Source organism: Polyodon spathula, chromosome 12 (assembly GCF_017654505.1).
Source record: "Polyodon spathula isolate WHYD16114869_AA chromosome 12, ASM1765450v1, whole genome shotgun sequence".
Lineage (NCBI taxonomy): Eukaryota > Metazoa > Chordata > Actinopteri > Acipenseriformes > Polyodontidae > Polyodon > Polyodon spathula.
Genome location: NC_054545.1, coordinates 35,384,210 through 35,411,901, shown reverse-complemented (window position 1 = coordinate 35,411,901; position 27,692 = coordinate 35,384,210). Strand labels below are relative to the sequence as shown.

General features: G+C 38.5%; 1 protein-coding gene across 3 annotated transcripts; it reads right to left on the bottom strand.

The window, feature by feature from the left end:
* Positions 1-584: 584 nt before the first annotated feature.
* On the bottom strand, positions 585-27,324 carry LOC121324424 (TNFAIP3-interacting protein 1-like). 3 transcript variants are annotated; one of them, XM_041266279.1, is made up of 18 exons: positions 27,304-27,324; positions 20,229-20,420; positions 19,571-19,717; positions 18,956-19,053; positions 18,764-18,832; positions 15,748-15,942; positions 15,339-15,433; positions 11,705-11,843; positions 10,698-10,790; positions 10,276-10,341; positions 9,336-9,467; positions 8,422-8,550; positions 8,167-8,298; positions 7,285-7,410; positions 6,750-6,830; positions 5,645-5,836; positions 5,258-5,345; positions 585-1,315 (listed from the first exon to the last, which is right to left on the bottom strand). In XM_041266279.1, exons 2-18 carry the CDS (start codon positions 20,371-20,373, stop codon positions 1,254-1,256), a joined length of 1,989 nt encoding a protein of 662 aa, XP_041122213.1. In that variant the 5' UTR covers positions 20,374-20,420; positions 27,304-27,324; the 3' UTR covers positions 585-1,253. The 3 variants fall into 3 exon arrangements, with proteins under 3 accessions (XP_041122213.1, XP_041122212.1, XP_041122214.1); XM_041266278.1 differs by lacking the exon at positions 27,304-27,324 and adding an exon at positions 25,131-25,238; XM_041266280.1 differs by lacking the exon at positions 27,304-27,324 and adding an exon at positions 24,133-24,151.
* Positions 27,325-27,692: the final 368 nt, after the last annotated feature.

Below are 27,692 nucleotides of genomic sequence, written 5' to 3'. Positions count from 1 at the left end.
CTCTGACATCAACCCCACCCACCACCACCCACCAAAACAGTGTACCACATTAAGTTTCCTATCTATATTTATTTTATCATGCATATATGTTACTTCAAAGTTTTGGCAAGGCAACTTCTCGAACTCCATGAAGTTCACACAGTTAAAAAAAAAAAAAAAAAAAAAAATCGAGACTGAAGGAGATGTGATGAACAGATCATTATCTAAAACCCTTGATGAAAATTGAAATATTGATAATAACACAAGGCTTTTTTTCCAGTTCTAAACATAGCAAGCTACACGAAATTCTGTTTGAAAGTTGAATAAATCAAAGGGTGAACTAGAAACATGCAAAGCTCCACCTGTACCCAGCAGAGCGAGTACACAACACGTCGAAGTTAGTGAAGAAGATACAGCCTCCAAGCACGATGGGAAACGCCTTTTGTGCAGCACAGGGTTACAACAGGGTTTAAACAAATTATTGAATTCCCAAATAAATAGAGATCATTTTCACGAGCTTACACAGTATACTAGTTCCCCCTTAGTAACAGAAATTAAAGGTTGAAGTAAAACCACTCACAACTTCTACTGGGAAATACCCCGGGTACAGTAAGTCATTAGTTTATTATTTCAAAATATATTTTAGATACCAAATTTCAAAACTTTGTCGGGCCAGGTTCAATTATCTTTAGCTGGGGAAAAAGCATTTCAGGAAAATATAACAACATGTTATAGCAGTGCAAAATGTTGAACAGTTTTAATTTCAATTTGTTTAACACACAATCAACGACAAATCAAAATTATCATTGATGCTCATGCTCTCTCTTTAGCCTATGATTTGTACAAGACCCTTTTCCCAGCTAAAAGTAAATAGAAATGGGACCTTAATCAAGTCGTTACTAAAGTTCTTCACCTTATCGCTAAAGACAAGAAAAGATTTGACAGAGATTAAATGGGGCAATGCATAACATGTTACTATTCAAATCTGTGTTTACAATATTGCATTAAAACCTTTAAATACAAAAAGTTGGTCATTCTTTTATATTCCAAAAAAAACACAACATAAATTTTCTTAACTCTATACATTACAATCATAAGTTTAAAACAAAAAAAACCTTGCACAATGCAGTTTACAAAATATAAGCACAGATTATTTATCAAAATACAGGAATATATTCTTAAATCAAAACCAATATTACTATTATGTCTTTAACTATAGTTAATATTGCCCATAACTACAGCACACGTTTCCATTTACAGAGATGAAGAGGCACTTAGTACTTTCCAGGGGCATTATTCTGTCGTTCACTCCTACCCAAGCCAGGTGATTTAGGACCTGCAAAAAATAAACCAACAAGCATGTCAGTGCCAAGGCACTAAATAATAAAACAGCAACCTATGTAGATTACCATTGGCATGCAGACAGGCGGAGAGAGACCTCCCACTCTTCCAACTTTAATATTTACAATTCAGTAAGTGCTTTGCTAGACTTATATAAAAATTCAGTGTCATCAACCACAGTCACATTTATTGGACAGTAAATACTAAACAATTGGTCTAAATTTGTTTTATTAGCCACCAAAACCAATCCCAAAGTAAAACTAATGCAACCAATCCTGTACCTGCAACTGCCGAGTTAGTCAATCACAGCCTGCCAGCTCGACAGAGCTCAGACACAGCATCTTTCAACAACAACAAACTGAGACACGGACAGTTCAGTAATATTGCTCCATTCAGATATCTGGCTCCGCTCAGATAAACTATAAGCAGCTCTGACAAGTAAAAAAAGTTATTTGTTTAATAAAAGTATTTTTTACCCTCTAATTATGGATGTGATCCTTTATAAAAAAAAAAATCATTAGCGCCCTCAACTTTGGCTCAGGATGTATAACTCAAATTGCAGTTAAATCAACTAACACTCAACTAGAGCCTTCATCAACAGGCAATATGGCTTTTATATAATTAGGGCTGTCAGTTGATCTCAGTTAGCTACTGCGATTAATGCGTACATTTTTTGAGAGAATAATCTAATGCGCATTAAATCGTACTCCTCTGTCTTGTGCCTCAGCATACTGCAACTAATTTCCTGCGGCACCATTTTAATACACTCAAATGAATGCCAGGATTGAATGAGTGCAGTCATCGTTTAAATATGAAATTAGTCACGGAACCGCATTAAGTAGTAAAGCACTCAAACTTAAAGACTTGTGAATGGGAAGTTTACTTAAAAATAAAAACTTTCTGACTGTTCACTGGATAGAAAGAGGGCTACTTGTATCTGCTGGCAAAGTGAGTTCAAGTATCACATACATGCATCTAGTCTGCTGTACCACCTGCATGCTACTAAACATGCTTTCACTTCTCAAAATACACTTTCTAATAGTTATTCTTCTACAGACCACAACAGTGCAACAAATGAAGCTTGTCAGTTTCGACAGAGTACTCTTTTAGAAATTGAGGATCGCTGCAAACCCATGAATCATGCTAACTACAATACTATAACCAGTGTTTTGCAAATCAATAGCTACCGACACAGACCTGTTAACACTGTAACTTTGCTATTTTAGTTCAATTGTTATTTCAATAACCACGTTTATTTACAGTTCATGAGTAAAGGAAACTGATCATTGTAAATGCGGTAAGTTGAGTAACAAACTGACTCCCTTATGATTTAGCAGTTGGGTCAAACAATTTAACAACAAATGAAGAATTATAAATAAACAAGAAACTATAAAAAGAGGGACCAACAAATAGGATCCAAATACTAATAACACTGGAATCAGTGAAAACAAACAAATGACATGAATGCAGTAAGTTTCACAGAGGTTCATTTTTGTAATCTCAATATTAAATCGCTTGACAGCCCTAATATACACACACACACACACACATTATATATATATATATATACATATATATATATATATATATACACATATATACATATATATATAATATATATATACCACACACACACACACACACACACAAACACACACATATATACATATATATATACAGTATCAGTCAAAAATTTGAGTACACTTGTTGGAAACTAGGTTTTTTTCATAATTGACAATGTTTTACGTCGTATACGTTTCTGTAAATACTTGAAAATGAAAACACGTTACAATATACAAAACAAAACGTAAGGGGTATCAAAGCAAGCAAGAAAATTGCCTCTAAATCTTGGATTTCTCAAAATAGCCACCCTTTGCCTTAATAACAGCCCCACAAACACAAGGCATTCGGTTAACAAGTTTCAGCAGGAAATCACCCGACATGTCTTCCCAGCTCTTCTGCAGCAATTCCCAGAGATGTAGGGCACTTGTGGGTAGCTTTGCTTTGACTCTTCTGTCCAGCTTGTCCCATACAAGTCCTATGGGATTGAGGTCTGGAGACTGGGCAGGCCAGGTCATTAGTTTGAGTTGTCCTTCACTTTCCTTCTTTGCCAGATAGTTCTTGCACAACTTTGAGGTGTGTTTCGGGTCATTATCTTGCTGAAGAATGAAGGACTGCCCAACTAGCCGTAATCCTGATGGAATGGCATGCCTCTGAAGTATGCTATGATAGCCATGCTGGTTGAGCTTGCCATGGACTTGGTAAAGATCACCAACACTGTCAACAGCAAAGCAACCCCAGACCATGACACTGCCTCGTCCATACTTTACAGTGGGAACCACACATGCAGAACTCATGCGCTCACCCTCTCTGCGTCTTACAAATACTCGGCGGTTAGACCCAAATATTTCAAATTTTGACTCATTGGTCCATAAGACCGACTTCCACTCCTCAAACGTCCAGTTTCTGTGTTTTTTGGCCCAGGCAAGTCTCTTCCTCTTATTCTGCACTCTTAACAATGCTTTCTTTGCAGCAATTCTTCCAGTTAGGCCAGCTTCACACAAACTCCTCTGAACAGTTGATGTTGAAACATCTGTACTTCTAGTAGCACTTTGCTGAGCTTGTATTTCAGGGGCAGTTAATTGCCGGTTTCGCAGACTTGTGACTCGAATGAACTTGTTCTCTGATTCTGAGGTCACCCTTGGCCTGCCAGACCTTGTTCGGTCCTCATGAGTGCCAGTTTCTTCAAATCGTTTGATGGTCTTGGCCACAGCAGTTACAGACACTTGCAAAGTTCTTGCGATTTGTCTTAAAGATTGACCTTCATTTCTTAAAGTAATTACAGACTTTTTTTCTTTGCTTAACTGAGCATATTTTGCCATTTTCTGCTCCCTTACATTCAGGAATGACAAACTTGTGCCTATGCTACCTATATTTATAGTAATCATGGACCCTCACCTGTTAACAATAATTGGTGACAAAAGGTTAATTAGGTAACATGCTAGTTAACTCAGAGAACATCTAACAAAGACACTTTTATACTTAGGCCAGTGTTCTAACACTGTGTTATACACATTTCAGACTTTTAACTGACTTGGGCTTCAGACTGAAATCCCCTTGCTTTGGATGACCATTTCATTGAAATTGACAAGATTTACATTATCATTTAAAAATTAAATTTTTGAATGCAATTCACTTATGATTATCAGCTTATATAAATACATGTATCATATAATGAAATATTAAGTGTTTATAGACAAGTTTATACAGTTAAATGCATAGATAATCACGACAAACCTGGTTTTAAGCAGATGTACTCAAACTTTTGACTGGTACTGTGTGTGTGTATATATATATATATATATATATATATATATATATATATATATATATATATATATATATATATATATATATATATATATATTTAGATGTATGTATGTATGTATTTAATAAATTAATAATACATACTAAAAAGACATTCCATCCAATCAGAAAGTTTCCATATACTGGTAAAAAATTAAACTATATTATATTGGGAAGCATGAGTTTTCTCCAAACTGATGCAAACCCAAGCACTATGTCTCAACCAACTGTGAAAACATCCCACTGGCATTAGTAACACAGACCTGAAAGACACTAACTTAGCACCCACATCACAACTCAAACTTTTAAAGTTTGAGTTGTGCTGATCCCGTCTGTGTTTCCGTTACAATTCCTCAGTTGCACCCCTCCAAATCATAATTAACACCCACCCTGCCCAAAGACAAGTGGTCTTTACCAGTGGTACCAATATTTTAGTATTCTGCTTAGATCCTGCGTCCATTCAAGTTCATATGCAGTAGATTTCTTTGGGTTACTTGGGCAGTGTTACTTATGGGAAATGGTATTGTTTAAAGGGATGCAGGGAGACGGAAAGCTGAACAGTGGAACCTGCCTGTGTTCTCCGGGAGAGGCCAAGCTTTGTCTCCGGGGGCTCTGGGACTGCATGGCTGAGGGAACGGTGCCGGCCAGGCAAACTCCATCTGAGAGAGACGGCAAAAAGGGACAAGACAAGTTGTGAGCGACTCCTAGAAGAATGGATTTGTGCTGAGAGGCAAACCTCAAGAAAGGAAGCTATTCCTAGAAACCGCAGCGACTCCTAGCAAAGGCAACAATGCCATCAAACAGAATTAATAAAAAACACATTTAAAAACACTGCTGGCAAGTTACTCAATATGTACCCCCTGTGTATTTGTTTATCACTGCTAGTGTAGAGTTTACTCCTAAAAACAGGGAAATGAAGAAGAAAATCTAAACTAAACTCAAACTCGGGAATACTTACTGGTTGGAACTGCTGGAGGTCTCCAGCGGGCTCAGAAGGTACTGTCCTGGGTGGATAGTGAATAGCCCAATTCTCGTAGCCCTGGTGCACGGGATGGTGTATGGGCTGGACAAAGGGATTTTGGTACGGGGGGCCAGCAGGAAGGTTAACCGCCCCAGGCGTGTGGTCTGAAGCATGTCTCTCATGTTGACCCTAAAAACAAAAAAAAAAAACTGATCTTCACCAGCCACAGCTCATCCACACACAACAACATGTAAAAATAAAGGACACAATCCAAACCTAAATAATCCAAGAATAAATAATCCAAGCCTAAATAATCCAAGTGTAAATCTGTTTGACTGTGCTGGGACCGCACTCTTGTAACCAGTTTTATAAACCATAATCATACTGTGCAAGTGATGTGAAGTAGTGACAGATCATCTGTATCTGTATGACAAATCGCAACATAAAGCAGCCAGCAAGCACTTTTGGAGGATAACAAAACATATCTCAACCGGCCACTAAACTCTGGAAGTTGCTTTTAAAAAGTCTGGGGAACCCAGAATATTTTGTCTTAATTACATCACGCAGGCCACAAGCATATCGTAATTAAATAATTAAACCAACAGATTGGCCTCCTGTCTCTTATGAGCTTACCCTGTCATTACACAAACTACTCACTAGAGAGCAATGCAAAAAAAAAAAAAAAAAGATAGCTTCATCTTAATTCTTGTGCTTGTTTGTGCAAATGCCTTTTCTTCTCTTTAGTCTACTTGCTGGTCAGTCCAATCTTTTCAACCATAACTTTAATCAATTACTCACAACTACATTTTAAGAAAAAACTTAAAAATACCAAAGTATAGGCACTAAGAGCTAAGACAGTTGTGAGTATTTACTGATATAAGAAAAAGATGTGTGTGTGTCTAAATTTGTATTCCACATTTTATATTATTTATATCTATATATATATATATATATATATATAGATATATATTATATATATAATATATATTTCTAAAATGAAACTTTGCAGCAATTACTGTTTTAACGAGAAGTATTGTCTTTTAACTACAACAGGTTTGTCCCCCTGGTTTCTTTGAAGTCCTTAAGAGTACATCCTCAGTACCTGTTTGAGGTGCCTGTGCAGTCTTTCCAGCTTGCCCCTCTCTGCTCGCTCTCTCTGACAGTCGCTCTGAGCCTGGCGCAGCTGAGACACACACAGAAAGAGACAGGATGAAAGAAAGAGCAACTTTACAAAAGCAAGAAATCACGGGAAAAACATAAAATAAAAACCACACAAAAACAAATGGCAAAGCAGTAAAAGAAGAGTATTCTCAAGAAGAATCAATAGAGAGGGTTTTAGGATCATGTCATTTGCTTTGGAGAGCATTATTTAATGTTTATAATTTACAATACTAGTACTGCAATGCTATAACATTTTTGGAAATACCTTATATTAAAAATACCTTATACATTTGCATCCACTCAATCAGCAATGCAGAACAATGCCTAACCACATTTCCTTTCAACTGGGGAATCGCTCCTCTGGACACACAGCCAGGTGCCTCTCCTCTAACCTTGTTGCTGTTGATGTAAAGAGGTGGCAGGCCTGCTTTGTGTGAAATCCACACAGTTGAGGATTCCCGAGGCTCCCTGCTCACCTGGCTGTTCAGCATCGTCACTTGGCCCTGCAGCCTCTCCAGTTCCTGACGCAACTCCTCCTTCTCCTCATTCATACGCTCTCTGTCACTCCTCTCTTTCTGGAAGTCCTCTTCAAAGATTTTCACCTTTAGAATGGGACACAAATACTTAATACAAGAGCCACAGGTTGAGGCACAGCTTAGCTGTCAGGGTTAGAATATCCTAAATGTGTTGTAAGCTTCATACGGGCATGATATACAAATGGCATTATCTCGCAAAATCTATTTAGTCTTGTTTGAATACCACTAGTATAAATCTCAATTTGGTCAACCCGTATTGTTGTCTGATTTAGAGAACTACATTATTTTGCCCTCCATCACACTTACTAAAAATAAGAAATATATAGTTTAACAAGGCAGGGAGGGGGTTAATATCCTCCCTGCCAGAAACGTATATTTGTTTAATTGTTGTTTACTTAGTATTTATTGTTTAATTATCACCTGCACCTGGCTATTATTGTAAATTAGAGCCAGGTGCAGGGTATTTATAGAGAGCAAGCAGACTGCTCAAGGATGCTGCTGTGTGAAGGAGATTGATTAGTGTGCTCAGTGTTATCAGAGGTACTGTGTATAGTCCTTTTGTGTCATTTGTGAAAAAAACGTGTTTTTGTTTTGTGTTTGTTTTAGCAGGAAAATGGCTTAGCTGTCCTGTTCTACAGTTAGGTTCCTGTGATGTGTGTAGTAAGCGCTCCAAAAACAGAGTTACATTTTGGTTTAGTTTAGTTTCTTTTGTTTACTAAAAATTGAAAATTCAAGTTCTGTGTGTGGGTCTACTTTTAAAGGGGCAAATGCACCATGGAGACTGAGCCTGGTTTACAATAGATATTGGAGGCCTGTGCACACCTGTTCTTTCAGCACTGCAATCTGGGTGAGCAGCTCCTGCCGTCTCAGGTTCATTCCGTCATCGCCATGGTTATCAAACAGGGAGGCCTGGGGGGCTGTGGCTGAATGCAGCTTCAGAGCCTCTTCCAGGGCCTGCATTCAGAACAACACAGAGAGAGCTTACAAGTTAGAATTATACCGCTTGTATTCTTAGCACTGGAAACTAAATGTTCAAACAGTCTCCTGTCTGCTCTGTATTAGTGAAGCTGTGTTTACCCTGTTCAGACGATGAATCTCTTTCTCCTGGTACTCCCTCTGTTTGGATAGTGGAACCAGCTGGTCTTGCATGAATTTAGTCTTTTGTTTCAGTTCTGTCACCTCTGTCTTCAACCTTTCTTTATCTGCCTGAAACACAAACAAAAAAAAACAACATTTAATATCTTTAACATTCTCCTCCTCTATCTCTGCTTAATTCAGGTTAACTTTGTATTTTCTCCATAGCTTATTTGCCATTAAGACAGTAAATGAGACAGAAAATAATATAATATCTTAAAAGTAAAAAACACAACTGGGATAAGAAATTCATTTAGTTACACTTTTCGCCGGGAACAGAAACACTCCTGCCAAACGACACCTTTTACGCAGGCAGAATTAAACATGAACACCCACTCGTGAAAAAGACACAAGTTGGTATGTCTAGTTCTATCCCTCATTATGCAAGTAATGGTCTGTAGAAAATCCTGGGCAGGATATGTGCACAGCTGCTGAAAATGCAGGCTGTGGGAGGATAATTCCATTTCACAAAGTATTCTGCTTGCCAAAGATCAGCGCGGTGCAGGTTTGGGAAAGTACAATAAACTGTGGCTTGTCTCAAGATGTTGGAGACCAGGGAACATTTTCAGAATATGAAGTGCTTACTCTGAAAACCCCTAGACAAAACATAACTAAACATACAGGCTGCACAGGGGCCCCCATGTTGCTTACCTAGCAAAAGCACAACCTCGTCAAGCGCAGGTAGAGAGATGAACACGTGGTTTAAATCCAGTCTGTGTCTGTGTATGTGGTGTGTGTGTGTGTGTGTGTGTGTGTCTCAGCCTCTGTGGGTGTGTGTGTGTGTGTGTGTGTGTGTGTGTGTGTGTGTGTGTGTGTGTGTGTGTGTGTGTGTGTGTGTGTGTGCGCTTAGCCCTTACCCCTTCATTCTCAATCTTGGATTTGGCCAATAAAAGCTTGCGATCATAATCTCGCTGCCTCTGCTCCCTCTCAGCTTCCAGCTCAGCCACTGCCTTCTGGGAATCTGCAAGTCTTTTCCTGAGTTCAGTGATCTGGAGAAGAAATAAATCACAGAAAAAAGCATCAGAAAAAAAATGCTAAAGTGGCTGCAGCCCACTGCCTTAAAAAAAATATGGTACATTAGGATGTCAAGTGCTGGGTTTTTGTTTTTTCTGCTGGGAACATACAACAATAAGGCTTTTAAAAAAAAAAAAAAAAAAAAAAAGTAAGGTACGTGCTACAAAAGTAATAACATGGATCTGAACACATGCAGCTAGAGTTAGATCTGTGGTTAGACCCTGCTGCAGTTTTCCAAAATTAACACTAGAGAGAAAAAGTTTGTGCCACATAGCTGTGTCAACTCTGGCCAGCCCCAGGTGTACCACACAGGAAGACAGCGGGCATATGAGAGTTTAGGGGAATTCTATTCCAGTTGCTGCAGAGTACTTTAGTGGCCTCAGTCTCACATCTTTCTATCTGTTTCCTCCACTTGCAACAGGGGTTACTCACGTCACAGGTGCCCTTAGACTAGAACACACTGAAAGATAGGTCCCCGCCCTTTCAGATAGATTATAGGTCAACAACTCTGACGTCAACACCAGCACTGCTTAGCTTCTCTTATATATAAATAGATTTAAACAGAAATAAATGAGGGTGGTTACCACAGCATCAAAAGCCTGCAAGTACCTCCACTGTTTGTTTTCAAACAAACTTTCCCAAAGTGTAAGCACCAAGATCAAAAACAGTTTACTGCAGTAAGCAAGACAGCTTGTGCGCGTCTCTATTTGTATTCCACACCTCAGCCCTGCAGGCACAAACTACTTTTATTTGTTTTATATACACATGTAAACCTTGCCTTACCTTCTGTTCATATTGTTGCTTCATCGATCTGAAGTGCTGATCCCATTGCTTGTTCACCTCCACCAGCTGCAGCAACAAAACACTAATTAATAAGCACGCCTACCCGGAACCAGTTCCCACGAGCCTCATTTCAACACTCAACTCCCAATGGTGCCAATACTGTAAGCCCATAGAATTCACTCTTGCAGCCCACTGCAGTGAACCTGTAAGGGTGAATTTACTCATTTCAAAAAGGCCAGGTCATAGGCTGGATGAACCACAACTTACTTTACACTATTTTTAAATAATCAAAGCTGATTTACTGGTTTTACAGTAAAGGGTGAACCAAGCAGAAGGCTAGGTAATGTGTATTGTTACTGTAGTAACATTGTTAGGGAACCCACAGAATCCATACTAAACCCCTCTCTCTCTCTTTCTCTTACCTCTCCTCGCTGCTGCTCCAGTGCTCTAATCTTCTTCTCATGCACCTCAACATCTCGGCTCTTGGGCTGAGCTTTCTGTACGGCTCTGTCGCTCTGAAAGAAACAAACAACCTACTAAATACAAAAGGAAATAAAGTAGAAGATTATTATATCACTCAGCAGCGAGAAGGGAACTGTGGGGAGGGGGGGGGTGGGCTCCACTGTAAACTGCTTGCACAGTTTACCCTTTAACTCTACCCAAACCTGATCCCTTTATAGTCTGTAGGAAACAGAGCTAAAAGAATGAAGAGAGCCTAATATACTGAACTGAAAACGAGAAAAATACACAAATACCAGGAGAAAAAGAAAGTGCATTTGTTTTCATTGCCTTCGTCAAAGGAATGTCCTGCACTGCACAGCACAGACATGCAGCTTTACAAGACAAATGTGGGTGGGACTTCGCTGGGAAATAACCCTACCGATGCTGACACTACACCGAAACAATAAGGAAGTGAGATTCTTCAGGGCTGCTCCACATTAGCACAGTGCGCTCTCAGCGTAGCCCTTCAGTAAGGAGGAGGTGATTCATAGAGTAATTCAAGAAAGTCTAGACAAGGTCCCCAGTGCATACATGGGATTTTATACACTAACCCTTATGCATCAGAGTGTATATTTACATTGCATTATAATTATATGCAAAGGGTATTTCACATGGATTGTTGACTAATACAAGAATATTTAATCATAGTGTCACACATTGTACTACATTAAATAATTATCAATTTAAAAAGGCTTTTCATTTGAAAACCACCTTTTCTTTTTAAAAAAAAAAAAAAAAAACATACATACATATATATATATATATTATATATATATATATATATATATATATATATATATATATATATATATATATATAATATATATATCACCACCAGGTGTCGCTTTGGATGCAGTTTTTTTAAGGTGAAGATACTTTAGTAATAACTAATTACTAATTCAGTACAGACCAGACGGAATGAATGTACCTGCTGAGCGACGACTGCTTCCATCCTCACCCCCAGTAGTTCTTGTTTCCCCAGAAGCTCAAGGTTGGTTCCACATCGAGGTCCTTCTTTCTTTTCTCCCCCGCCGGTCACTAGCTTTTTGAGCTCCTGGTTCTCCCGTCTGGGAAGCAGGACAATCAAACCATGAGTGAAACTGGTAACGGCTCAACAAACATAAAAACACCTACCATCCCAGTGTGCACGACTCGCTGTGGGTGTGTGATGCTGTAGGGATATCTTGCTGGAAAGACAATGATTCCAACTTATTTACTGAGTTCCAAAACTCCCCCCAGAGCCCTGAACTGCATTTATTCAAAGACGCCAGACCTTGCAGTCTGGTTGGAATCAAACGTATGATGGGTATATGTGTGACATAAAAGTTTCCCCAAAGTAAAAGCACTGCAAAGTGTAACATAGCACAGTGAAAGCATGGTAAAGCATAGAGAAGCACTGTAAAGCACATAGAGCTATGGTCAAACATTTTTTAAATTATAATATTTTGTAAAAATTATTATATTAAATATATTTATTTATATTTTATTATATATATATATATATATATATATATATATATTATATATATATATCATATATATATATATATATATCTATATATCTGGAAAAAATTAAGAGACCACTGCAAATTTTTCTTAAATCAGCACCTCTACATGTATGGCAGCCATTCCATTCCAGCGTCTGTTGAATTCCAACACAGGCACACCTCATTCTACTGAATGAGGTACTGATTAAGGGATCACCTGAACCAAATCTTATTTAACGAGGAAAAGTATAAAAACCACTCCTGTGGTCATCACTATCCTCTTGCAATAGGACCAGCTGGATGGCAAAACAGTGCTAGTAGTACCTCAAAAGTAATTGTAATAAAAAAAATAACTATTGACCATGCCCAAAGAGTTGAAAAGGAAGGTTTTGAGTGAGGAAAAGAAGGGTTCAATTCTGGCTTTACTGGCAGAGGGATACAGTGAGCGTCGGGTTGCTTCCATCCTTAAAATTTCAAAGATGGCAGTTCATAAGAACAAGGTCAAGCAGCACACATTGGGAACAACAAAGCTACAGACCGGCAGAGGGCGAAAACGACTCTCCACTGACCGGGATGACGGCCAACTCATTCCAATGTCACTCGGCAACCGTAGGGTGACATCAAGTGACCTACAAAAAGAATAGCAAATAGCAGCTGGGGTGAAGTGCACGGCGAGGACGGTTCGAAACAGGCTCCTAGGGGCAGGGCTGAAGTCGTGCAAAGCTAGAAAAAAGTCCTTCATCAATGAGCAAAGAAGAGCCAGGCTGAGGTTTGCAAAAGACCATGGATTGGAGAGGACTTGAGTAAGGTCATCTTCTCTGATGAGTCCAATTTTCAGCTTTGCCCAACACCTGGTCGTCTAATGGTTAGACGGAGACCTGGAGAGGCCTACAAGCCACAGTGTCTCGCACCCACTGTGAAATGTGCTGGAGGATCGGTGATGATCTGGGGGTGCTTCAGCAAGGGTGGAATCGGGCAAATTTGTCTTTGTGAAGGATGCATGAATCAAGCCAAGGTTGTCCTGGAAGAAAACTTGCTTCCTTCTGCTCTGACAGTGTTCCCCAACTCTGAGGATTGTTTTTTCCAGCAGGACAATGCTCCATGCCACACAGCCAGGTCAATCAAGGTGTGGATAGAGGACCACCAGATCAAGACCCTGTCATGGCCAGCCCAATCTCCAGATCTGAACCCCATTGAAAGCCTCTGGAATGTGATCAAGAGGAAGACGGATGATCACAAGCCATCAAACAAAGCCGAGCTGCTTGAATTTTTGCGCCAGGAGTGGCATAAAGTCACCCAACATCAATGTGAAAGACTGGTGGAGAGCATGCCAAGAGAGCACGCATGAAAGCTGTGCTTGAAAATCAGGGTTATTCCACCAAATATTGATTTCTGAACTCTTCCTAAGTTAAAAAATTAGTATTGTGTTGTTTAAAAATGAATATGAACTTATTTTCTTTGCATTATTCGAGGTCTGACAACACTGCATCTTTTTTGTTATTTTGACCAGTTGTCATTTTCTGCAAATAAATGCTCTAAATGACAATATTTTTATTTGGAATTTGGGAGAAATGTTGTCAGTAGTTTATAGAATAAAACAAAAATGTTCATTTTACCCAAACACATACCTATAAATAGTAAAACCAGAGAAACTGATAATTTTGCAGTGGTCTCTTAATTTTTTCCAGAGCTGTATGTGTGTGTGTGTGTGTGTATATATATATATATATATATATATCTCTATTATATACGTGTTATAGCTGTATGTGTGTAATGTATATTGTTAAATGTTTATCTATATATATATATATATATATATATATATATATAATATATATATATATATATACCTATATATATATATATATATGGTACATGGTAAACCAGGGTAAGCTATGGTAAATGCATAATATAACCATGGGACAAACATGGGAAAAATGCAAAAATACTGTTTTTTCTAAGGGGCAACATGTGTATATGGTCTAAACCAGGGGTCTCCAACCCTGGTCCTCAAGAGTTACTGTCGCTGCTGGTTTTTGTTTCAACCAATCTCTCAGTTACTTATTTGAACCAATTATTGGTTTAATTAGTCAAGATTACAGATCTTTAGCCACTGATGATGTAAAGACACCTATAAAACCATCTGGAACGGGGCTCTCCAGGACCAGGGTTGGAGACCCCTGCTCTAAACAGACCTGAAAGTTAATAAACATTAAGTGCTTTATCACTGTGAACTGCCGAGAAAATGTTTTAATATTGCAAGTCCCTTTAAATCAGCTATTCAATTTAAGTGAAAGAGCATTTCCAACACATCTTAATAAGGGAATGTGGAAAATCCAGCCACAAGTATATAATCATTTTGAAAAAATGAAGTGAAAGTAAAGAAACACAAACTACGCAAATCAGAGCTTGTTAGCTATAATGAAACAACAGAGGCACAAACACTGAAGTGTTTTATCAGTAAAAGTAAGATAACATGAAATGCTGGTCAAAGTGTGCATGTGTAGATATAACAAACAACAGCATGTACTGCATGTTGCATAGTTAGGATAGTTTTACCCATGTAAATTGTAGGCCACTGTAACTAAGCCAGGGAGCTGTAACTAGTATTTAATTGTATAAATTATGGCAGGAAAAAAATGATAAACTAATATTTTATTGAAAAATATTTACACCCTTAAAATATTATGTGAATCCTGATTAGTCTTTAAAAAAAAAAACAAAGCCACAACATTTGTCTCGTCCTGCATGTAAATAACCTTATCTTATCTTCGGGGAACAGGGAACTAACTTGCTGAAGTTCAACATAACCTTTTGTGTTAACGACTGCCAGGCTTTGCAATAGTCAATTTAACATCTATTTTTGTAATAGAATAAATATTGGCTACACAATTTACTTTACTAAACATAAAAACATATAAACAACACAACAAATATAAATACAAAAAAGGGAACCTGTAAACTTTAACCATCTGGCCCCTTCTGCTACATATACCGTTACTGTCCACGGCCCAGTACAATCTAGTGCCAGGTCTGTAATAAAACTAGCTAGAAATATATCAAACAACCCCTAACCTGAGCTGGTCCAGGTCCTGGTTCCTGTACGGCACATCAGCATCCATCTTCTTGCAGAGATCTTCATTTTCTACACGCAGCTGCTCACACAGCGTCTGCAAGGTTAAGGAGAAAAGCTTTAGATGCAAAACACCAGACTCTCAGTTGGTGCAACTGTCACGGTGTGTCAACAGGCCAGTGAGTGGTATCTAGCAGTCCTGAAAGCTGTTAAGGTTCAGTATTATGTGTTGGTTGCTTTGTAAAATGTTAAGCTCAGCTTACGCAGGATTTAAAAACAGGAAATCCAATGTGCATATTTACCATTTTATTAAAAAAAAAAAAAAAAAAACTGGTTGTGCCATCATACACCTGCACTAACACTCCAGTTATGTACTTTATATCAGTTTGACCAGGGAGCATAATTTCTAACCTGCAGAATGGCTGTTTTCTGCTCGTTCTTCTGCACCTTGGCGGACAGTCTGTTGAACTCGAGCGCCATGCGCCCCAGGTGAGAGAACAGCTGGTTCTTATTGGACTCCTCTGCAAAGACGCTCAGGGAGCTCTCTAGCCTCTGCAGTTGAGTGGCCAGGTCTGCATCCTCCTGAGGGACCGGAGGCTTCGAACTCTGGGGAAAGAAAAGCAGAAGTCAAGGAACAAGGAACAGTAAAGCTATTCCTTCTGATCAGCTTAATGATCAGATCAACGTAAAGCCCACTCTGTCACATGGTAATCAAAACAGAGGGATTATTGTGTAGTGAGTGTATTTGCATGCCAGTCCAGAATTTTTTCAGTAACATCTGAACAGAGCTCACTCATCAGGAAGAAACCCCACACAGTGGCACCTTCCAGTATCAGGATTAAAAGGGTAATTAACAATTAAACTAGCAATATGTAACAGGATTGTTATCCATATTTAGCCACAATATAAACTAAAGATCCCAGCGCTAAAGACAGCAGCAGCATACATCTCATCAAGTGCATTATAACATTAATAAGTTCTACTGTTTAGCTACAGTTGTAAAAAAATATATACACAGGGTATACAGAATGCTTCATTTGTAGCAGCAGCCACATCTGATCAATAATAGTAATCCAACTATGACTACTACTACTGACTACTAATAACTCAAAAGCTAAAAAATAAATAAATAAATAAATAAATAAACTTTAAAAACATCCATCTCTCCATTCTTTACTAAAGACATAAGCAGGCTTGGAGCTGTCCAAACTGATCAGGCCTTCAATACAGTACAGTTCACATTTACTGATCCAATGGTAAAACTGAAAGCAGGAAAATATATTTAAAAGATAAATGACATTCCTCACGAGTAGTACGCAGAAACAATCCAGGATTCTGTTGGCTTTCAACCAGTTTTCCCTGAAGTCGTTCCCGCTGAAGCGCCCACTCTCACTGACTCATTAAACTTCTTCAGCTCTGCATCTCAGAGCTTCTTCATCTCAGCACGGCTTCAGCTCTTATTTTTGGGAATTTCCCCCAACTCACCACCATGCTGTGCCATGTATCACATGTGCTGAGTCATCGAAAGAACAATTTCAAATAATGAGAAAAACCTACAGAAACTGCTGTGCTGAACCTGTACCCGTGACAGAGAAACAATATCCTCTCTGAGCTGCTCCCATGAGGTTTCAAGCTTTTTATGAACTCGGCTACGGAAACAAAGAATGCTTGCTACAGAGCGACACCGTATCAATGCAACGATGAAATTAAACGACTTGTACCTCGCATTTCTGAATGGAGTCAAAATATCGTAAATTAATTAACATTTGCATACAATTTCCCCAACACCTCTGGACAGTTACCAAACTGAAATGCTGTGATGTTTACAGCTACTTTGTGTTTACTGCTGCATCATAAAACAACTCATATATGCCTTTGTGATGTACAGAGCAAATGTCAAACATTTCCTCAAGCAAATTAATGTGTAACTAGACTTGTAAACTAACTCTCGCTCACATTTCCTCTACCGTCCAGTATAAAGGAGTCTTTATGTTTTGAGCTGACACAAATGGTAGGCTTACAAGAATAGAAAAACAAAGCATCCCTTAAGACTCCCATTAAAGAACAGTATTTAGGGTGAACAACAGTAATTATCTAATTAGACTCAGTATTTGTAAAGGCCACTTACAATGGAGGCTCACAGGGAAAGTGTCTCGTCTGTGAATTCTGAAAGTACACTGTGTATAGTTGATTCTAAGTGGGTCTGAAACAGGGACTGTTGAGGCACAAAGCAGAAACTGAAAGTGATTTTAGCGCTTGGTATTATAGTACAACATTTAAACTTGCCAAGCATCGCGATGTTTGGGCGTAAGCTTTTATGAGAGTTGCAGACTGTTTTAACAAAACATTCCTCTTCACCAATGAAAAGCACCCACCCCCACTGGCTATTAACAGATCTATGAGCAAAATCAATTGTAAGCGTACATTGGCGTCACTTGCCATGTTAGGTGAACACCCATCTAGTTAATTTACTCATTGGACATCTCAAAAACAGAATTAAACAGTAGATTTTAGTCTAGTTTGAGGAACACCAGTCGTATGCTTTATACTAGGAGGGGACATCATTACTATACTTTCTGAAGGCGTTTGCAGTAAACGGTTACGTCAGTCATACCCACCAATACCTGCTGTTCATTATCCGAGCTGAGTGTTACTTCATTCCGGGATTTCAGTTTAAAAAGTGAACCCATTTCGAAACCCACAATATGTGACTCACAGGCAAATACTTCCCAAATGACATGGTGGTTTAGTTTAATAGTTTTTTGGTTGGTTGGTTGGTTTGTTTTGTGTGTGCTTTTAAGAGACATACACTATACAAGTGCTGACACCGGCTTCCCTTGTGATGACACCACGGCAATGCCACAACATCACAAGCCATCTGTGAACTCTGCACTGTGATCAGTGGCAGGTAACGTAATAAAAGGGTTCCTTGTGACTTTGTTCTGTTCTGCAGTCTCACAGTCACACTTTAAGTGTTGATTATGACACAGGGGAGACAATTTTCCACTGTGCTCTAATGAAGAGTATGACTTAAAGTAAAAAAAAAAATATGGAAGTCATAAAATCACAGTTCCAGTTGTAATGAAACCTCTTTCGTATTTTAATTTCACTATTAAAAATAATTTAACACAGTTTAACAAGGGAGGGGAGAGTTGAAAAGACAATACTTCATAGATCATTACAGACTCAGACCCCCTTTTGATTTGATTAACACATGACCAAAGATGAATGATAATGAAGAAAATCTATCTACATACTTGGTTTGTTTTTAAATAGCTCCTGCATTTGTTAAAACAGGATCCAATGTAACAAATCTATTTTACAATATGGAAAAACACTGCATTACGAAAGATTACAAATGTTGCAATCTTCTAATCCTTGCCCACTAGAAACATAAAAATGCAACAGCTGGATAACTGCCACTTACTTCATTCTCTCTTTCATCTGAACCACTCCTTTTATCTAGGTTTACAACTTCAAACTCAGAGGAGCCTCCCTGAAATCAGAATAAAACAACTAAAATTATGGCATTAAAAAAAACAAAACAGTAAACTGCTGTGTCCTCTATAAATGATAAAAATGAATTGGTTAGCAGGAGTAAATGAAGAGATGCACTCACACTAGAAAGGGGTCTCGGTACCGTGCCAGGTGGATGCTGTGGAGCTTCTTTCCCTCCAGTGAGGGGTTTTTCAGAAAGTCCATGACTTTTTTCTTCATCTGGGAATAAAACCAAAAACCAATGCTACTTAGTAAAACCACAGGCCATGCTTATAATAATAATAATAATAATAATAATTGCAAAAACAGAAAAGAGCACATCTCTTACAGTTATTAACATTTTTTACATAGTTTACTTTGCTTTAAAATGGCAACCTGCAGGAAACGCGAAAGCCTGAATGATCTTTGAATGCTTGTAAAAGCCTGCATGGTCTCAGAATGCTTGTGAAAGCCTGCATGGTCTCAGAATGCTTGTGAAAGCCTGAATGATCTCAGAATGCTTGTGAAAGCCTGAATGATCTCAGAATGCTTGTGAAAGCCTGAATGATCTTTGAATGCTTGTAAAAGCCTGCATGGTCTCAGAATGCTTGTGAAAGCCTGAATGATCTCAGAATGCTTGTGAAAGCCTGAATGATCTCAGAAAGCTTGTGAAAGCCTAAATGATCTCAGAATGCTTGTGAAAGCCTGAATGATGTCAGAATGTGTCTCCTTGCTGCTGCTGCTGCTGTTGAGGTACCTTGAATTCCAGCCTGCAATGGAAGCTGAGTGCTCAGAGATGAAGATGTGAAGTTGGACGACCTCAAGACCTCATTGTCCCGCACTAGAGCTTCTACTCTCTGGCGCAGTTTAGACGCCTCAGTCTGGGACTCTTCCAACAGGTCGCCTGGAAGTAAGACAGAAAAGCATAAGCAACAACAAGGACCTGATCGTTAGTGTCCTTCCAGTTCACACTGACATTCCACTGAATGGCTTCAGACTGCCTTTTTAGGAACATGGGAGATGAGCATATGACACGTCAAGAAAAAAAGCACCTTTCAAAATTCATAAAGTCAGTATGCACGGACAAGCCATGCAGGTAAGCAATGTGCTTTGACAAAGTCGTAAATGCAGTCTGAAATAATGACAGTAGATAATGTAGCCATGGTGATCTGTTCTTCAAAGTCATAATAAATAGGCATGTCTCAGTAATCACTCCATTGGCTTCTGTGAAATGTTGGAATTGCCCATCCTGGAGTTTGCTGCACTGACTCATAGGATTTGTTGTGCAAATTGCCTAAACATTTTTCAACGTTACCCAATCCATAAAGTACAGAATGATAATGCTAGTAGGCTCAATTGGGTGAACATGAAATAGTGAGTGAATGATGCAGTGAAGCACTCAAGTGCGGTGGTACCTAGGCTCTTGAGTCCCTTCATCCTCTCCCTCAGGACCGAGTTCTCTCTCAGCAGTTCCTGGCAAGTCAAGTTGTTTGCCCCATCGTTCATCCGCGGGTTACTCCCACCAGGGTCGTAAATCCGATAGGGTCCTCTCCCTTCCATTGGTGCTTCTTTAAATGCATTTACACATCATACAGCTGGAAAGCTGACTACAAGGGAGAAAGAGAGGGAGAGAATGGTAACACCCTTTATCAACACCACCCAAACTTGCTACATTTGTATATCCATGACTCTACCGTATAAAAATGTTTGCAATTTATAGTAGACCTTGATGTACATTTGCAATATACTGTAAACCTGTATACGGATGCGATACACAGTAGCCATCTGAACTGTCTTAGAATCAGACGGCTAGCATGGGATACTTTTCATCAGATGGAAATGATATCACAAAATATATAGTTTAAGGTTTTGCAAGAAACAAGCTTATATTCACCCCACTCTAGGTGGATATCAGCATGTATCGCACAGCACTGTACTGTTAGATTTTTTCATTCATTTGGAGAATCACATTCACAATCACTTACAGCAGTAGCATAATCAAACATACATTGATGAAATCACACAGTTGAACAGGTTATTTGTTTTTCAAACTCTTCACTCTGAGGGTCAATGCAATCTAAGCAAACGTTTCTGAACAAAATCAGGTAAATCACCCAGTCATGTTTGATGATCCTTGCTGATCATTTACTTTGTGTCTCACTGAGAGTATATCCTAGAAGTATATCCTAGAACAACCGTGTCTAGAATACAGTGTTAGACAAAGCTCACAATTGCGGTACAACCCCAGAACTGAGATTGTATCTAGTGTAGGAGCATGCAAGTGTGTGAGTGTGTAGGAGTATGCAAGTGTGCAAGTGTGTAGGAGCATGCAAGTGTACATGGGCGATCTCTCATGAACTACAGAGGTGTGCTTTTATGCCCCTGAAAACAGTTTGCTCTACAATGGAAACACTGATGTCTGTGGATAGCAAGCATAAGTTTTATGCAACCTGGCAAACTATGCAAACAATTAAACTTACAAAAATATTCTGTGTGGGTGTTAAACCGTACTGTAGGAATAGTAACTCATAACAAATGTTATGTAGAGCAGACCTGGCACAGATCTGTTTATCTGCAGAGATGCATTTACACAGTTAGCTACTGAAACAGAATAATCTACCTACCTACTGTACTATGTCCTCTATAACCATCTGGATATATTACTAGTAAATAACATTTAAATAGTCATACCAGCCATTCAAGGGCTGTCCCACTGCTTAGCAATGTGCTCAGGAGAATAACATATATTTCCAAGATTTTGTTTGATCGCCTCATTCAGACTTCGTGAAAATTAACTTAATCATCAACAGTGGAGTGAGAATGTTAAAATATACATATCACACCTCACAAAACATGTAAGTGTCATTAAACATAAAAAAAAAAAAAACCTTGTAAAATGAATTACAGCACTAGAATAAATATTTTGTTATAAAGAAAATGTTGGATGCTCTTGCTCTGATCTTTTGAAAACACAACCACAAAAAAGTAATCTAACAATTTAACACTATACAATAAACCTTGGTATTGGATATGCACAGCCGCCAACACATGCCCTTTTACAAACTGCTGTTCACATGTTTTTTCGATTTAAGTAAGCTTTCAATGCAATTCTCGTTACTCAGTCAGTTTTACCATATTTCCTGCTGTTAAGCGTGAACTATTCCGAGCTCCTCAGCTCTCAAAACTCTGTCCAATGTAATGACTGAATGGGTCATCATATCAATAAGGTTTTATGGAGGGAGGCAGCTAGGCAGGTAGCAGGGACTCCCCTCTTTCACATTTCCAGTAAATTGAAACTGAAACTAAACACTGTAAGCCTGTGTAACAGATTAGTTACACCATCACTCTGTGTAACACAACCTGCAGTGGTAGAAGAAGCTCAAGCATGTTTATTCATTATGAATTTTCCCTAAATTATTGTATTATCAGTCTCCATGAAACATGAGAGAGACAGACTCACGTTTGCATCTGGCTTTCAGTACAAAAAACCTGCAAAAACTATAAGAATTTTATAGTGCTACTACAGAGGTGGTATGGTCTTCATTGACCTTCGCTCCCTCTTATCTACCACTCCGCTGCCACAAGCATTTCAGATACAGTTGAATGAAAAATGTGATGACTGCACCCAACTCTACAGGACATGTACAGTAAACATCGCATGGAAATACATTTTCTGTAAACACATTAAAGTGAACAAATTCTGAAGTTTCCATTAGTTCCTGATTTAAAATTCGAGTGACAGCAGATGAAAATTCTAAGAATATTCCATTCTAACAAGTCTCACTTTTTGCCCTCTTGGAAACTCTTTAGTGCTTGAAGATCAACAACAAGTATGCGCAGGCATCAAAACATCACGTGTCTTTCACTTTCTATACGTTTACGGGGTAAGTGCAAACACTTTAAGAGGCTGAATGGAGACCAAGCATGCTTTTACGGCAGGTAAACCGCAATTAACGTCACAGAATGACTTGTGGTAGATGACAACACGTTATCGTAACAAATGCAGTCTCAAGTCCAAAATTATGTATTCATGAACTTAATGTAGATTACTTCCAAATCAGTTATTGTAAACCGCTAGTTTAAAATAAAAAGAAATCTAACAGGTTAGCATTACATGTTGATTTCCTATTTGAACCCGAGTCTTCCTTTGTGATGACACCACGACAATGCCATTGCATCACAAGCCACCTGTCAACTCTGCATTGTGATCAGTGGCAGATAATGTAATAAAAGTGTTCCTTGTGACTTTGTAGATACATGTGGAAGTGTGACACACATAGGTATGGTGTTCCCAGACTATGTTTTCTTATTTTTTTCACAGCAGCATTATAGTTACCAAATTATACAATAACATTAGTCCTGGCCTATCTAGTGCTCTGTCCTTGTCTGACGGTCATCCCTATCCTCAGCTCTTTAGCCCAGTAATACAGTACTTACTACATTGTTCAGTGGCCCTGCCATATAGTAGCATATATCACTTAATTACTTTCCCAGTGAAATAGTTCTGTTAAAAAACAAACTAACAAGAAAATGCACATGTGAAACTACCAGGGATTTTTTTGTGGGCTGCAAAGACCATGAGTACATGGAAAAGTACTTCTGATTCTAAGTTTGAATTGAAATTCACAATGTGTGTACATGTTCCTTTCTGCTGGTTATAGCAGTAACAGGAATCCACCGATTCATAGAGAAATCTACAGCATGGTTCTTAGTAATTTGGAGGACAAATAACAGACACATCTAGAGCCATTTAAAAGGGTGTTGAAAGATAGAGTGACTAGGTGAAAAAAAAAAAAAAAAGCAATGTTTGGCTTGCTCTTATTTGTCTACAGTACACCTGGTCTTGAGGTCACAAACCTGGTCCTATCATTCATCGTTACTCTTTTGGTACCTCTACAGGTAGCTGCCAGAGAGTGTGTCTTTTCATGCAAACTTTCAGTAGTCAATTACCATATGTCTGAAGCCCCATATATGGCTGACACTTTTCCCTGGACAGAGCCATTAACCCTTTCATTTCCACCATGCTGTACAGTATAACCTGGATTCAAACACTCCAATTCGCACTTTAGCGTCTCGGTAAATTTACAATTCAAATGAAAACTCATTTGAATTCATTTGAAGTTTTCAGACTATATCTCTAGAGTTATTTTTTGGACCGGGGGGTAGGTAACAATGGTCCACATATCAGAGAACGATATCACATTTTGAATGATGTGGTTTCCTAGTACGGAGTACTGTCATTTAAATACGTTTTCCCATTTGCCATGACTTAATCAATGAAGCCCTCTATGAAACTGTAATCTGGGGGGGAGGTCTCACCAGTCCATAGGCGTCTGAGTAGGGTGCTCCAAAAGACCCCCTCCCCCCTACTGTACCTCAAAGGTCAGGAGTAGCACCTGGGGGCACAGAGGGAAGGGTAGAGCAAAGCAATGGAAACACTGTGTAGCGAGGCAGCCACAGCACTCAGAGAGCACTCTGTGTGATGCTGAACCTACCACATATTACAAGGTATACTTAAATGCAGTTTGCTGTTGCCCAATACACCTTCTAGCTTCTCTGGTTACTCATATCTGGGTCTTTGCAGAATGAATGGATGTTACAGTATTTATGGATGTTACAGTATTTACCAGTGTACATTTGTCTGATCAGTCCTGGATAATAATAATCACTTGCCACTAACATAAACCACTAGTATGTTCACATTGGATTTGTGGTAAATGATAAAGAATCCACATTTTTTAACATCAAACAGCCCTGATATCATAACAAGCAGCCTCTACATTGGCCTCTTTCCTTCAGGCTGGTTTAGCTTTGTTCAGTACAGTTATTGACTTAACAACACACAACTGCACGGTACCAGCAAACAAACACAGCTGCTTACACTAAAGACAAGGGCTATGCCTCGGTTAAAAAGCTGTACCGACTTTTTAATATGGAAACAACAGGAATTAGGTTATATAAACATAATGTATAAGCCTCTGTACTACAATTATATTCAATACAGTTAAGACACAGTAATCTATTTGTCCACGGTTTAGATACAACTCCCATATTTACAGCATCAACATAGGCAAACTTAATACGCCACAGCTACACAGCACTTACCCGAATATAGGTGCATCACCAGACATTATCTAAAAACTTCACTCTAATCTAATTGATACCAGGGCCGTTTCCAAAACAGTGAGCTGCACTGTGCGGACACAAAATCCTACTGACAAAGTAGATTTTGAAACAGACAGCGGTATAACTGTGAAATAGAAATCCCATACAACAAAACACAGTCGTATAACGACATATAAAAGAAAGTTTCATACCTGTCTTCTACAGTTTTTAAATCTCCCGTTCGCTTACTGCAACCTGCCTTAAACTGTTACTAAAACTGAATACGGAAGCGAAGTTTTAGTTGTAATACGGGAATTTCCACAACAGCTGTAAATAGATATGACTGACAGCGACAGAAGCCAATAACAATGCGAAATGAAAATAAAGAGGCGTGTTCGAAGTCAGTATGGTGAAATGATACAGGGTCATTGGTTGGACAGACTGGACGAATGCGGATCGACTCGTCGCGTAACTCGTTTGCAGCGATCTACCTGTTTTGGTGCAGCAATGCGATGCAGAGTAACGAGGTCAGCAAGAAAGAAAACGAATACTTGCACAATTGGACACGAGGACAGAACCAATTAATGCAGTACCGAAATAAACTTCTGAAGTTAGAAACGTCACAACATTTTAATTATTTACATAGCTATTATTCTCGGTTGTGGAATGAGGTTTGGTCACTGAGCGGAAACACCCGACACGAAAGACACAAAATAATTTCAGATGCATTTAGGTGAGCAGAGTTCATGTTTAAAATAATGAAGTGTTGACGCCAAAACCATTTAGATGTACATACAGTAATTCTACATATATAATGTGTATGTGTGTGTGTATATATATATATATATATATATATATATATATATATAATATATATATATATATATATATATAGATATATATACATATATATAATATCATATTACACATTACACATATACATATCAGTATATATATATATATATATATATATATATATATATATATATATTATACACACACACACACACACAGATATATTATCAGTTACAGTTTATTCATTTCCGTAGGCTACAGCATGTCATACCAAGTGAGATCACACTTTACAGACCCTTCTGTTCCAGGATTAGGGTAGTGATTAGTGCTCATGTGGTTTTAGTGACAATCCATGGCAGGGGATATCCAGAGTTACACAGAGCAAACTAGACAGTTTGGGACGTACATGTATACAACAATGACTGTTTTGTTGAAATACACTCAGCTGATAAAACGATTAAACAAATGTGACCATGCACAGGTCTGAGTCTCCAAGAGAACTGAATTAAGACAACACTTCTCACTCCTCAAACATACAGATACAAAGTAACATTCTCCACCCCGCTGTCTGGAAACAACTCATAATAGTGCTAGTATCTCAAATACATGGTGAGGGGATCCCCTATTTCTTTTTTCTGTTTCCTGCCTGAAACGTACAGAAACTGCCACACTTCCTCTCTGACATCTAATTATAGTCTCGCCATACCGGACCCTGAAAGTAGTCATGCCATCAAGGAAAGAGAACCCGGCCTTATAGGGTCATTTTAAAAGGAAAGGTTAAAAAAAAAAAAAAAAAAAAAACAAGTGTTCAATAGAACTTTTCAAATATCCCTTTTTCTGTTTTTCTTTTTCGTTTTTCATTACTTGATAATGTGGATCCTATTTGTAAGAATTCCTATTTCAAATAGCGCGCAGAAAAACGGAGCAGTTACTCTTTTTATTTCCAGTTTCCTGTCTAGGTTGACAGTGTAGTTGCATAGGAGCAGGTACTGAAAATACATCCCATTCTTTTCTGTATGCTTGTTGTTTTACTGGGTTATTGCCGTTCTGATAATAAGACAAATGTCCAAAGCAACACAAGTCACGTATTTTGCAATATTGAAAAAGTACGCATCCGTAGTGAATACTGTAATCTAAATGATGGCATCGCCAGATAAAGTATCGCCATGGTGACGGAGCCGTGACCTTTTATAGTGGAACATTTTTATTACCATACTAATTACCATACTATTACCATATTGCTAAAGTAGTCTGCCCTTCCCGAAGGTTTTTTGTTTTTTTAAGTACATTTATATATAAATGTACTTCATATATCTACACCACCACACTAATGAAGTTAAAATCAAAATCACAAAATTAAATTGTTAAATTGCTCAAGTATGTTCTATACCAGCTGACAACACAAAGAAAATGTTCATAGTGACATATAACAATGACTTTTGAGGCTATTTGACTAATAAGTATACTAAAGATGTGAGTTCAATATGAAGCTTCATAATGACGGGTCCTGCATTTCATCTCAGCAATGTTCTGTAATCTCACATAAAATGGATGTTACATACATCTACAGTAGGTAAGGAGCTCACTTACCCTGGCTGGTGTTTGCACAGCTCCACTCACAGCTGAGATGCTAGTGTTAGCTATGCAGAATGGCAGCACAGAGGGAAGCTGTAGTATCTTATTCTTTGTATGAAACAGGCTAGGGGGAATTCCCATGTTGTGAGAGCACAGCCCGAACATTCCAGGTTGAACCAAACTGACCTGGTGCCTTTCCAAGTGTTTGTGGCATCTACCAAAACATATGTTACGCAATTGCTTGGGAAATGTATTATTTCTATTTAAGAACGCTTAGCACTTAAAAAGAGAAACAAAACAAACTAATAATAAAAAAGAAGAGTAATCCCTTGTACAAAACTTGCTATAAAATGCAACAAATGCAAGTGATTGCAGCTCAATCCTTGGTTCCTGAGCACAATTCC

Excerpts from the sequence above, each read along its gene's own strand:
- LOC121324424 (XM_041266279.1), bottom strand. The coding sequence starts at position 20,373 with ATGGAAGGGAGAGGACCCTATCGGATTTACGACCCTGGTGGGAGTAAC. Across the intron at positions 19,054-19,570 it reads ATTGCAGGCTGGAATTCAAG|ATGAAGAAAAAAGTCATGGA; the intron begins GTACCTCAACAG and ends TTTTATTCCCAG. Across the intron at positions 6,831-7,284 it reads TGACGATGCTGAACAGCCAG|CTGCGCCAGGCTCAGAGCGA; the intron begins GTGAGCAGGGAG and ends TGTGTGTCTCAG.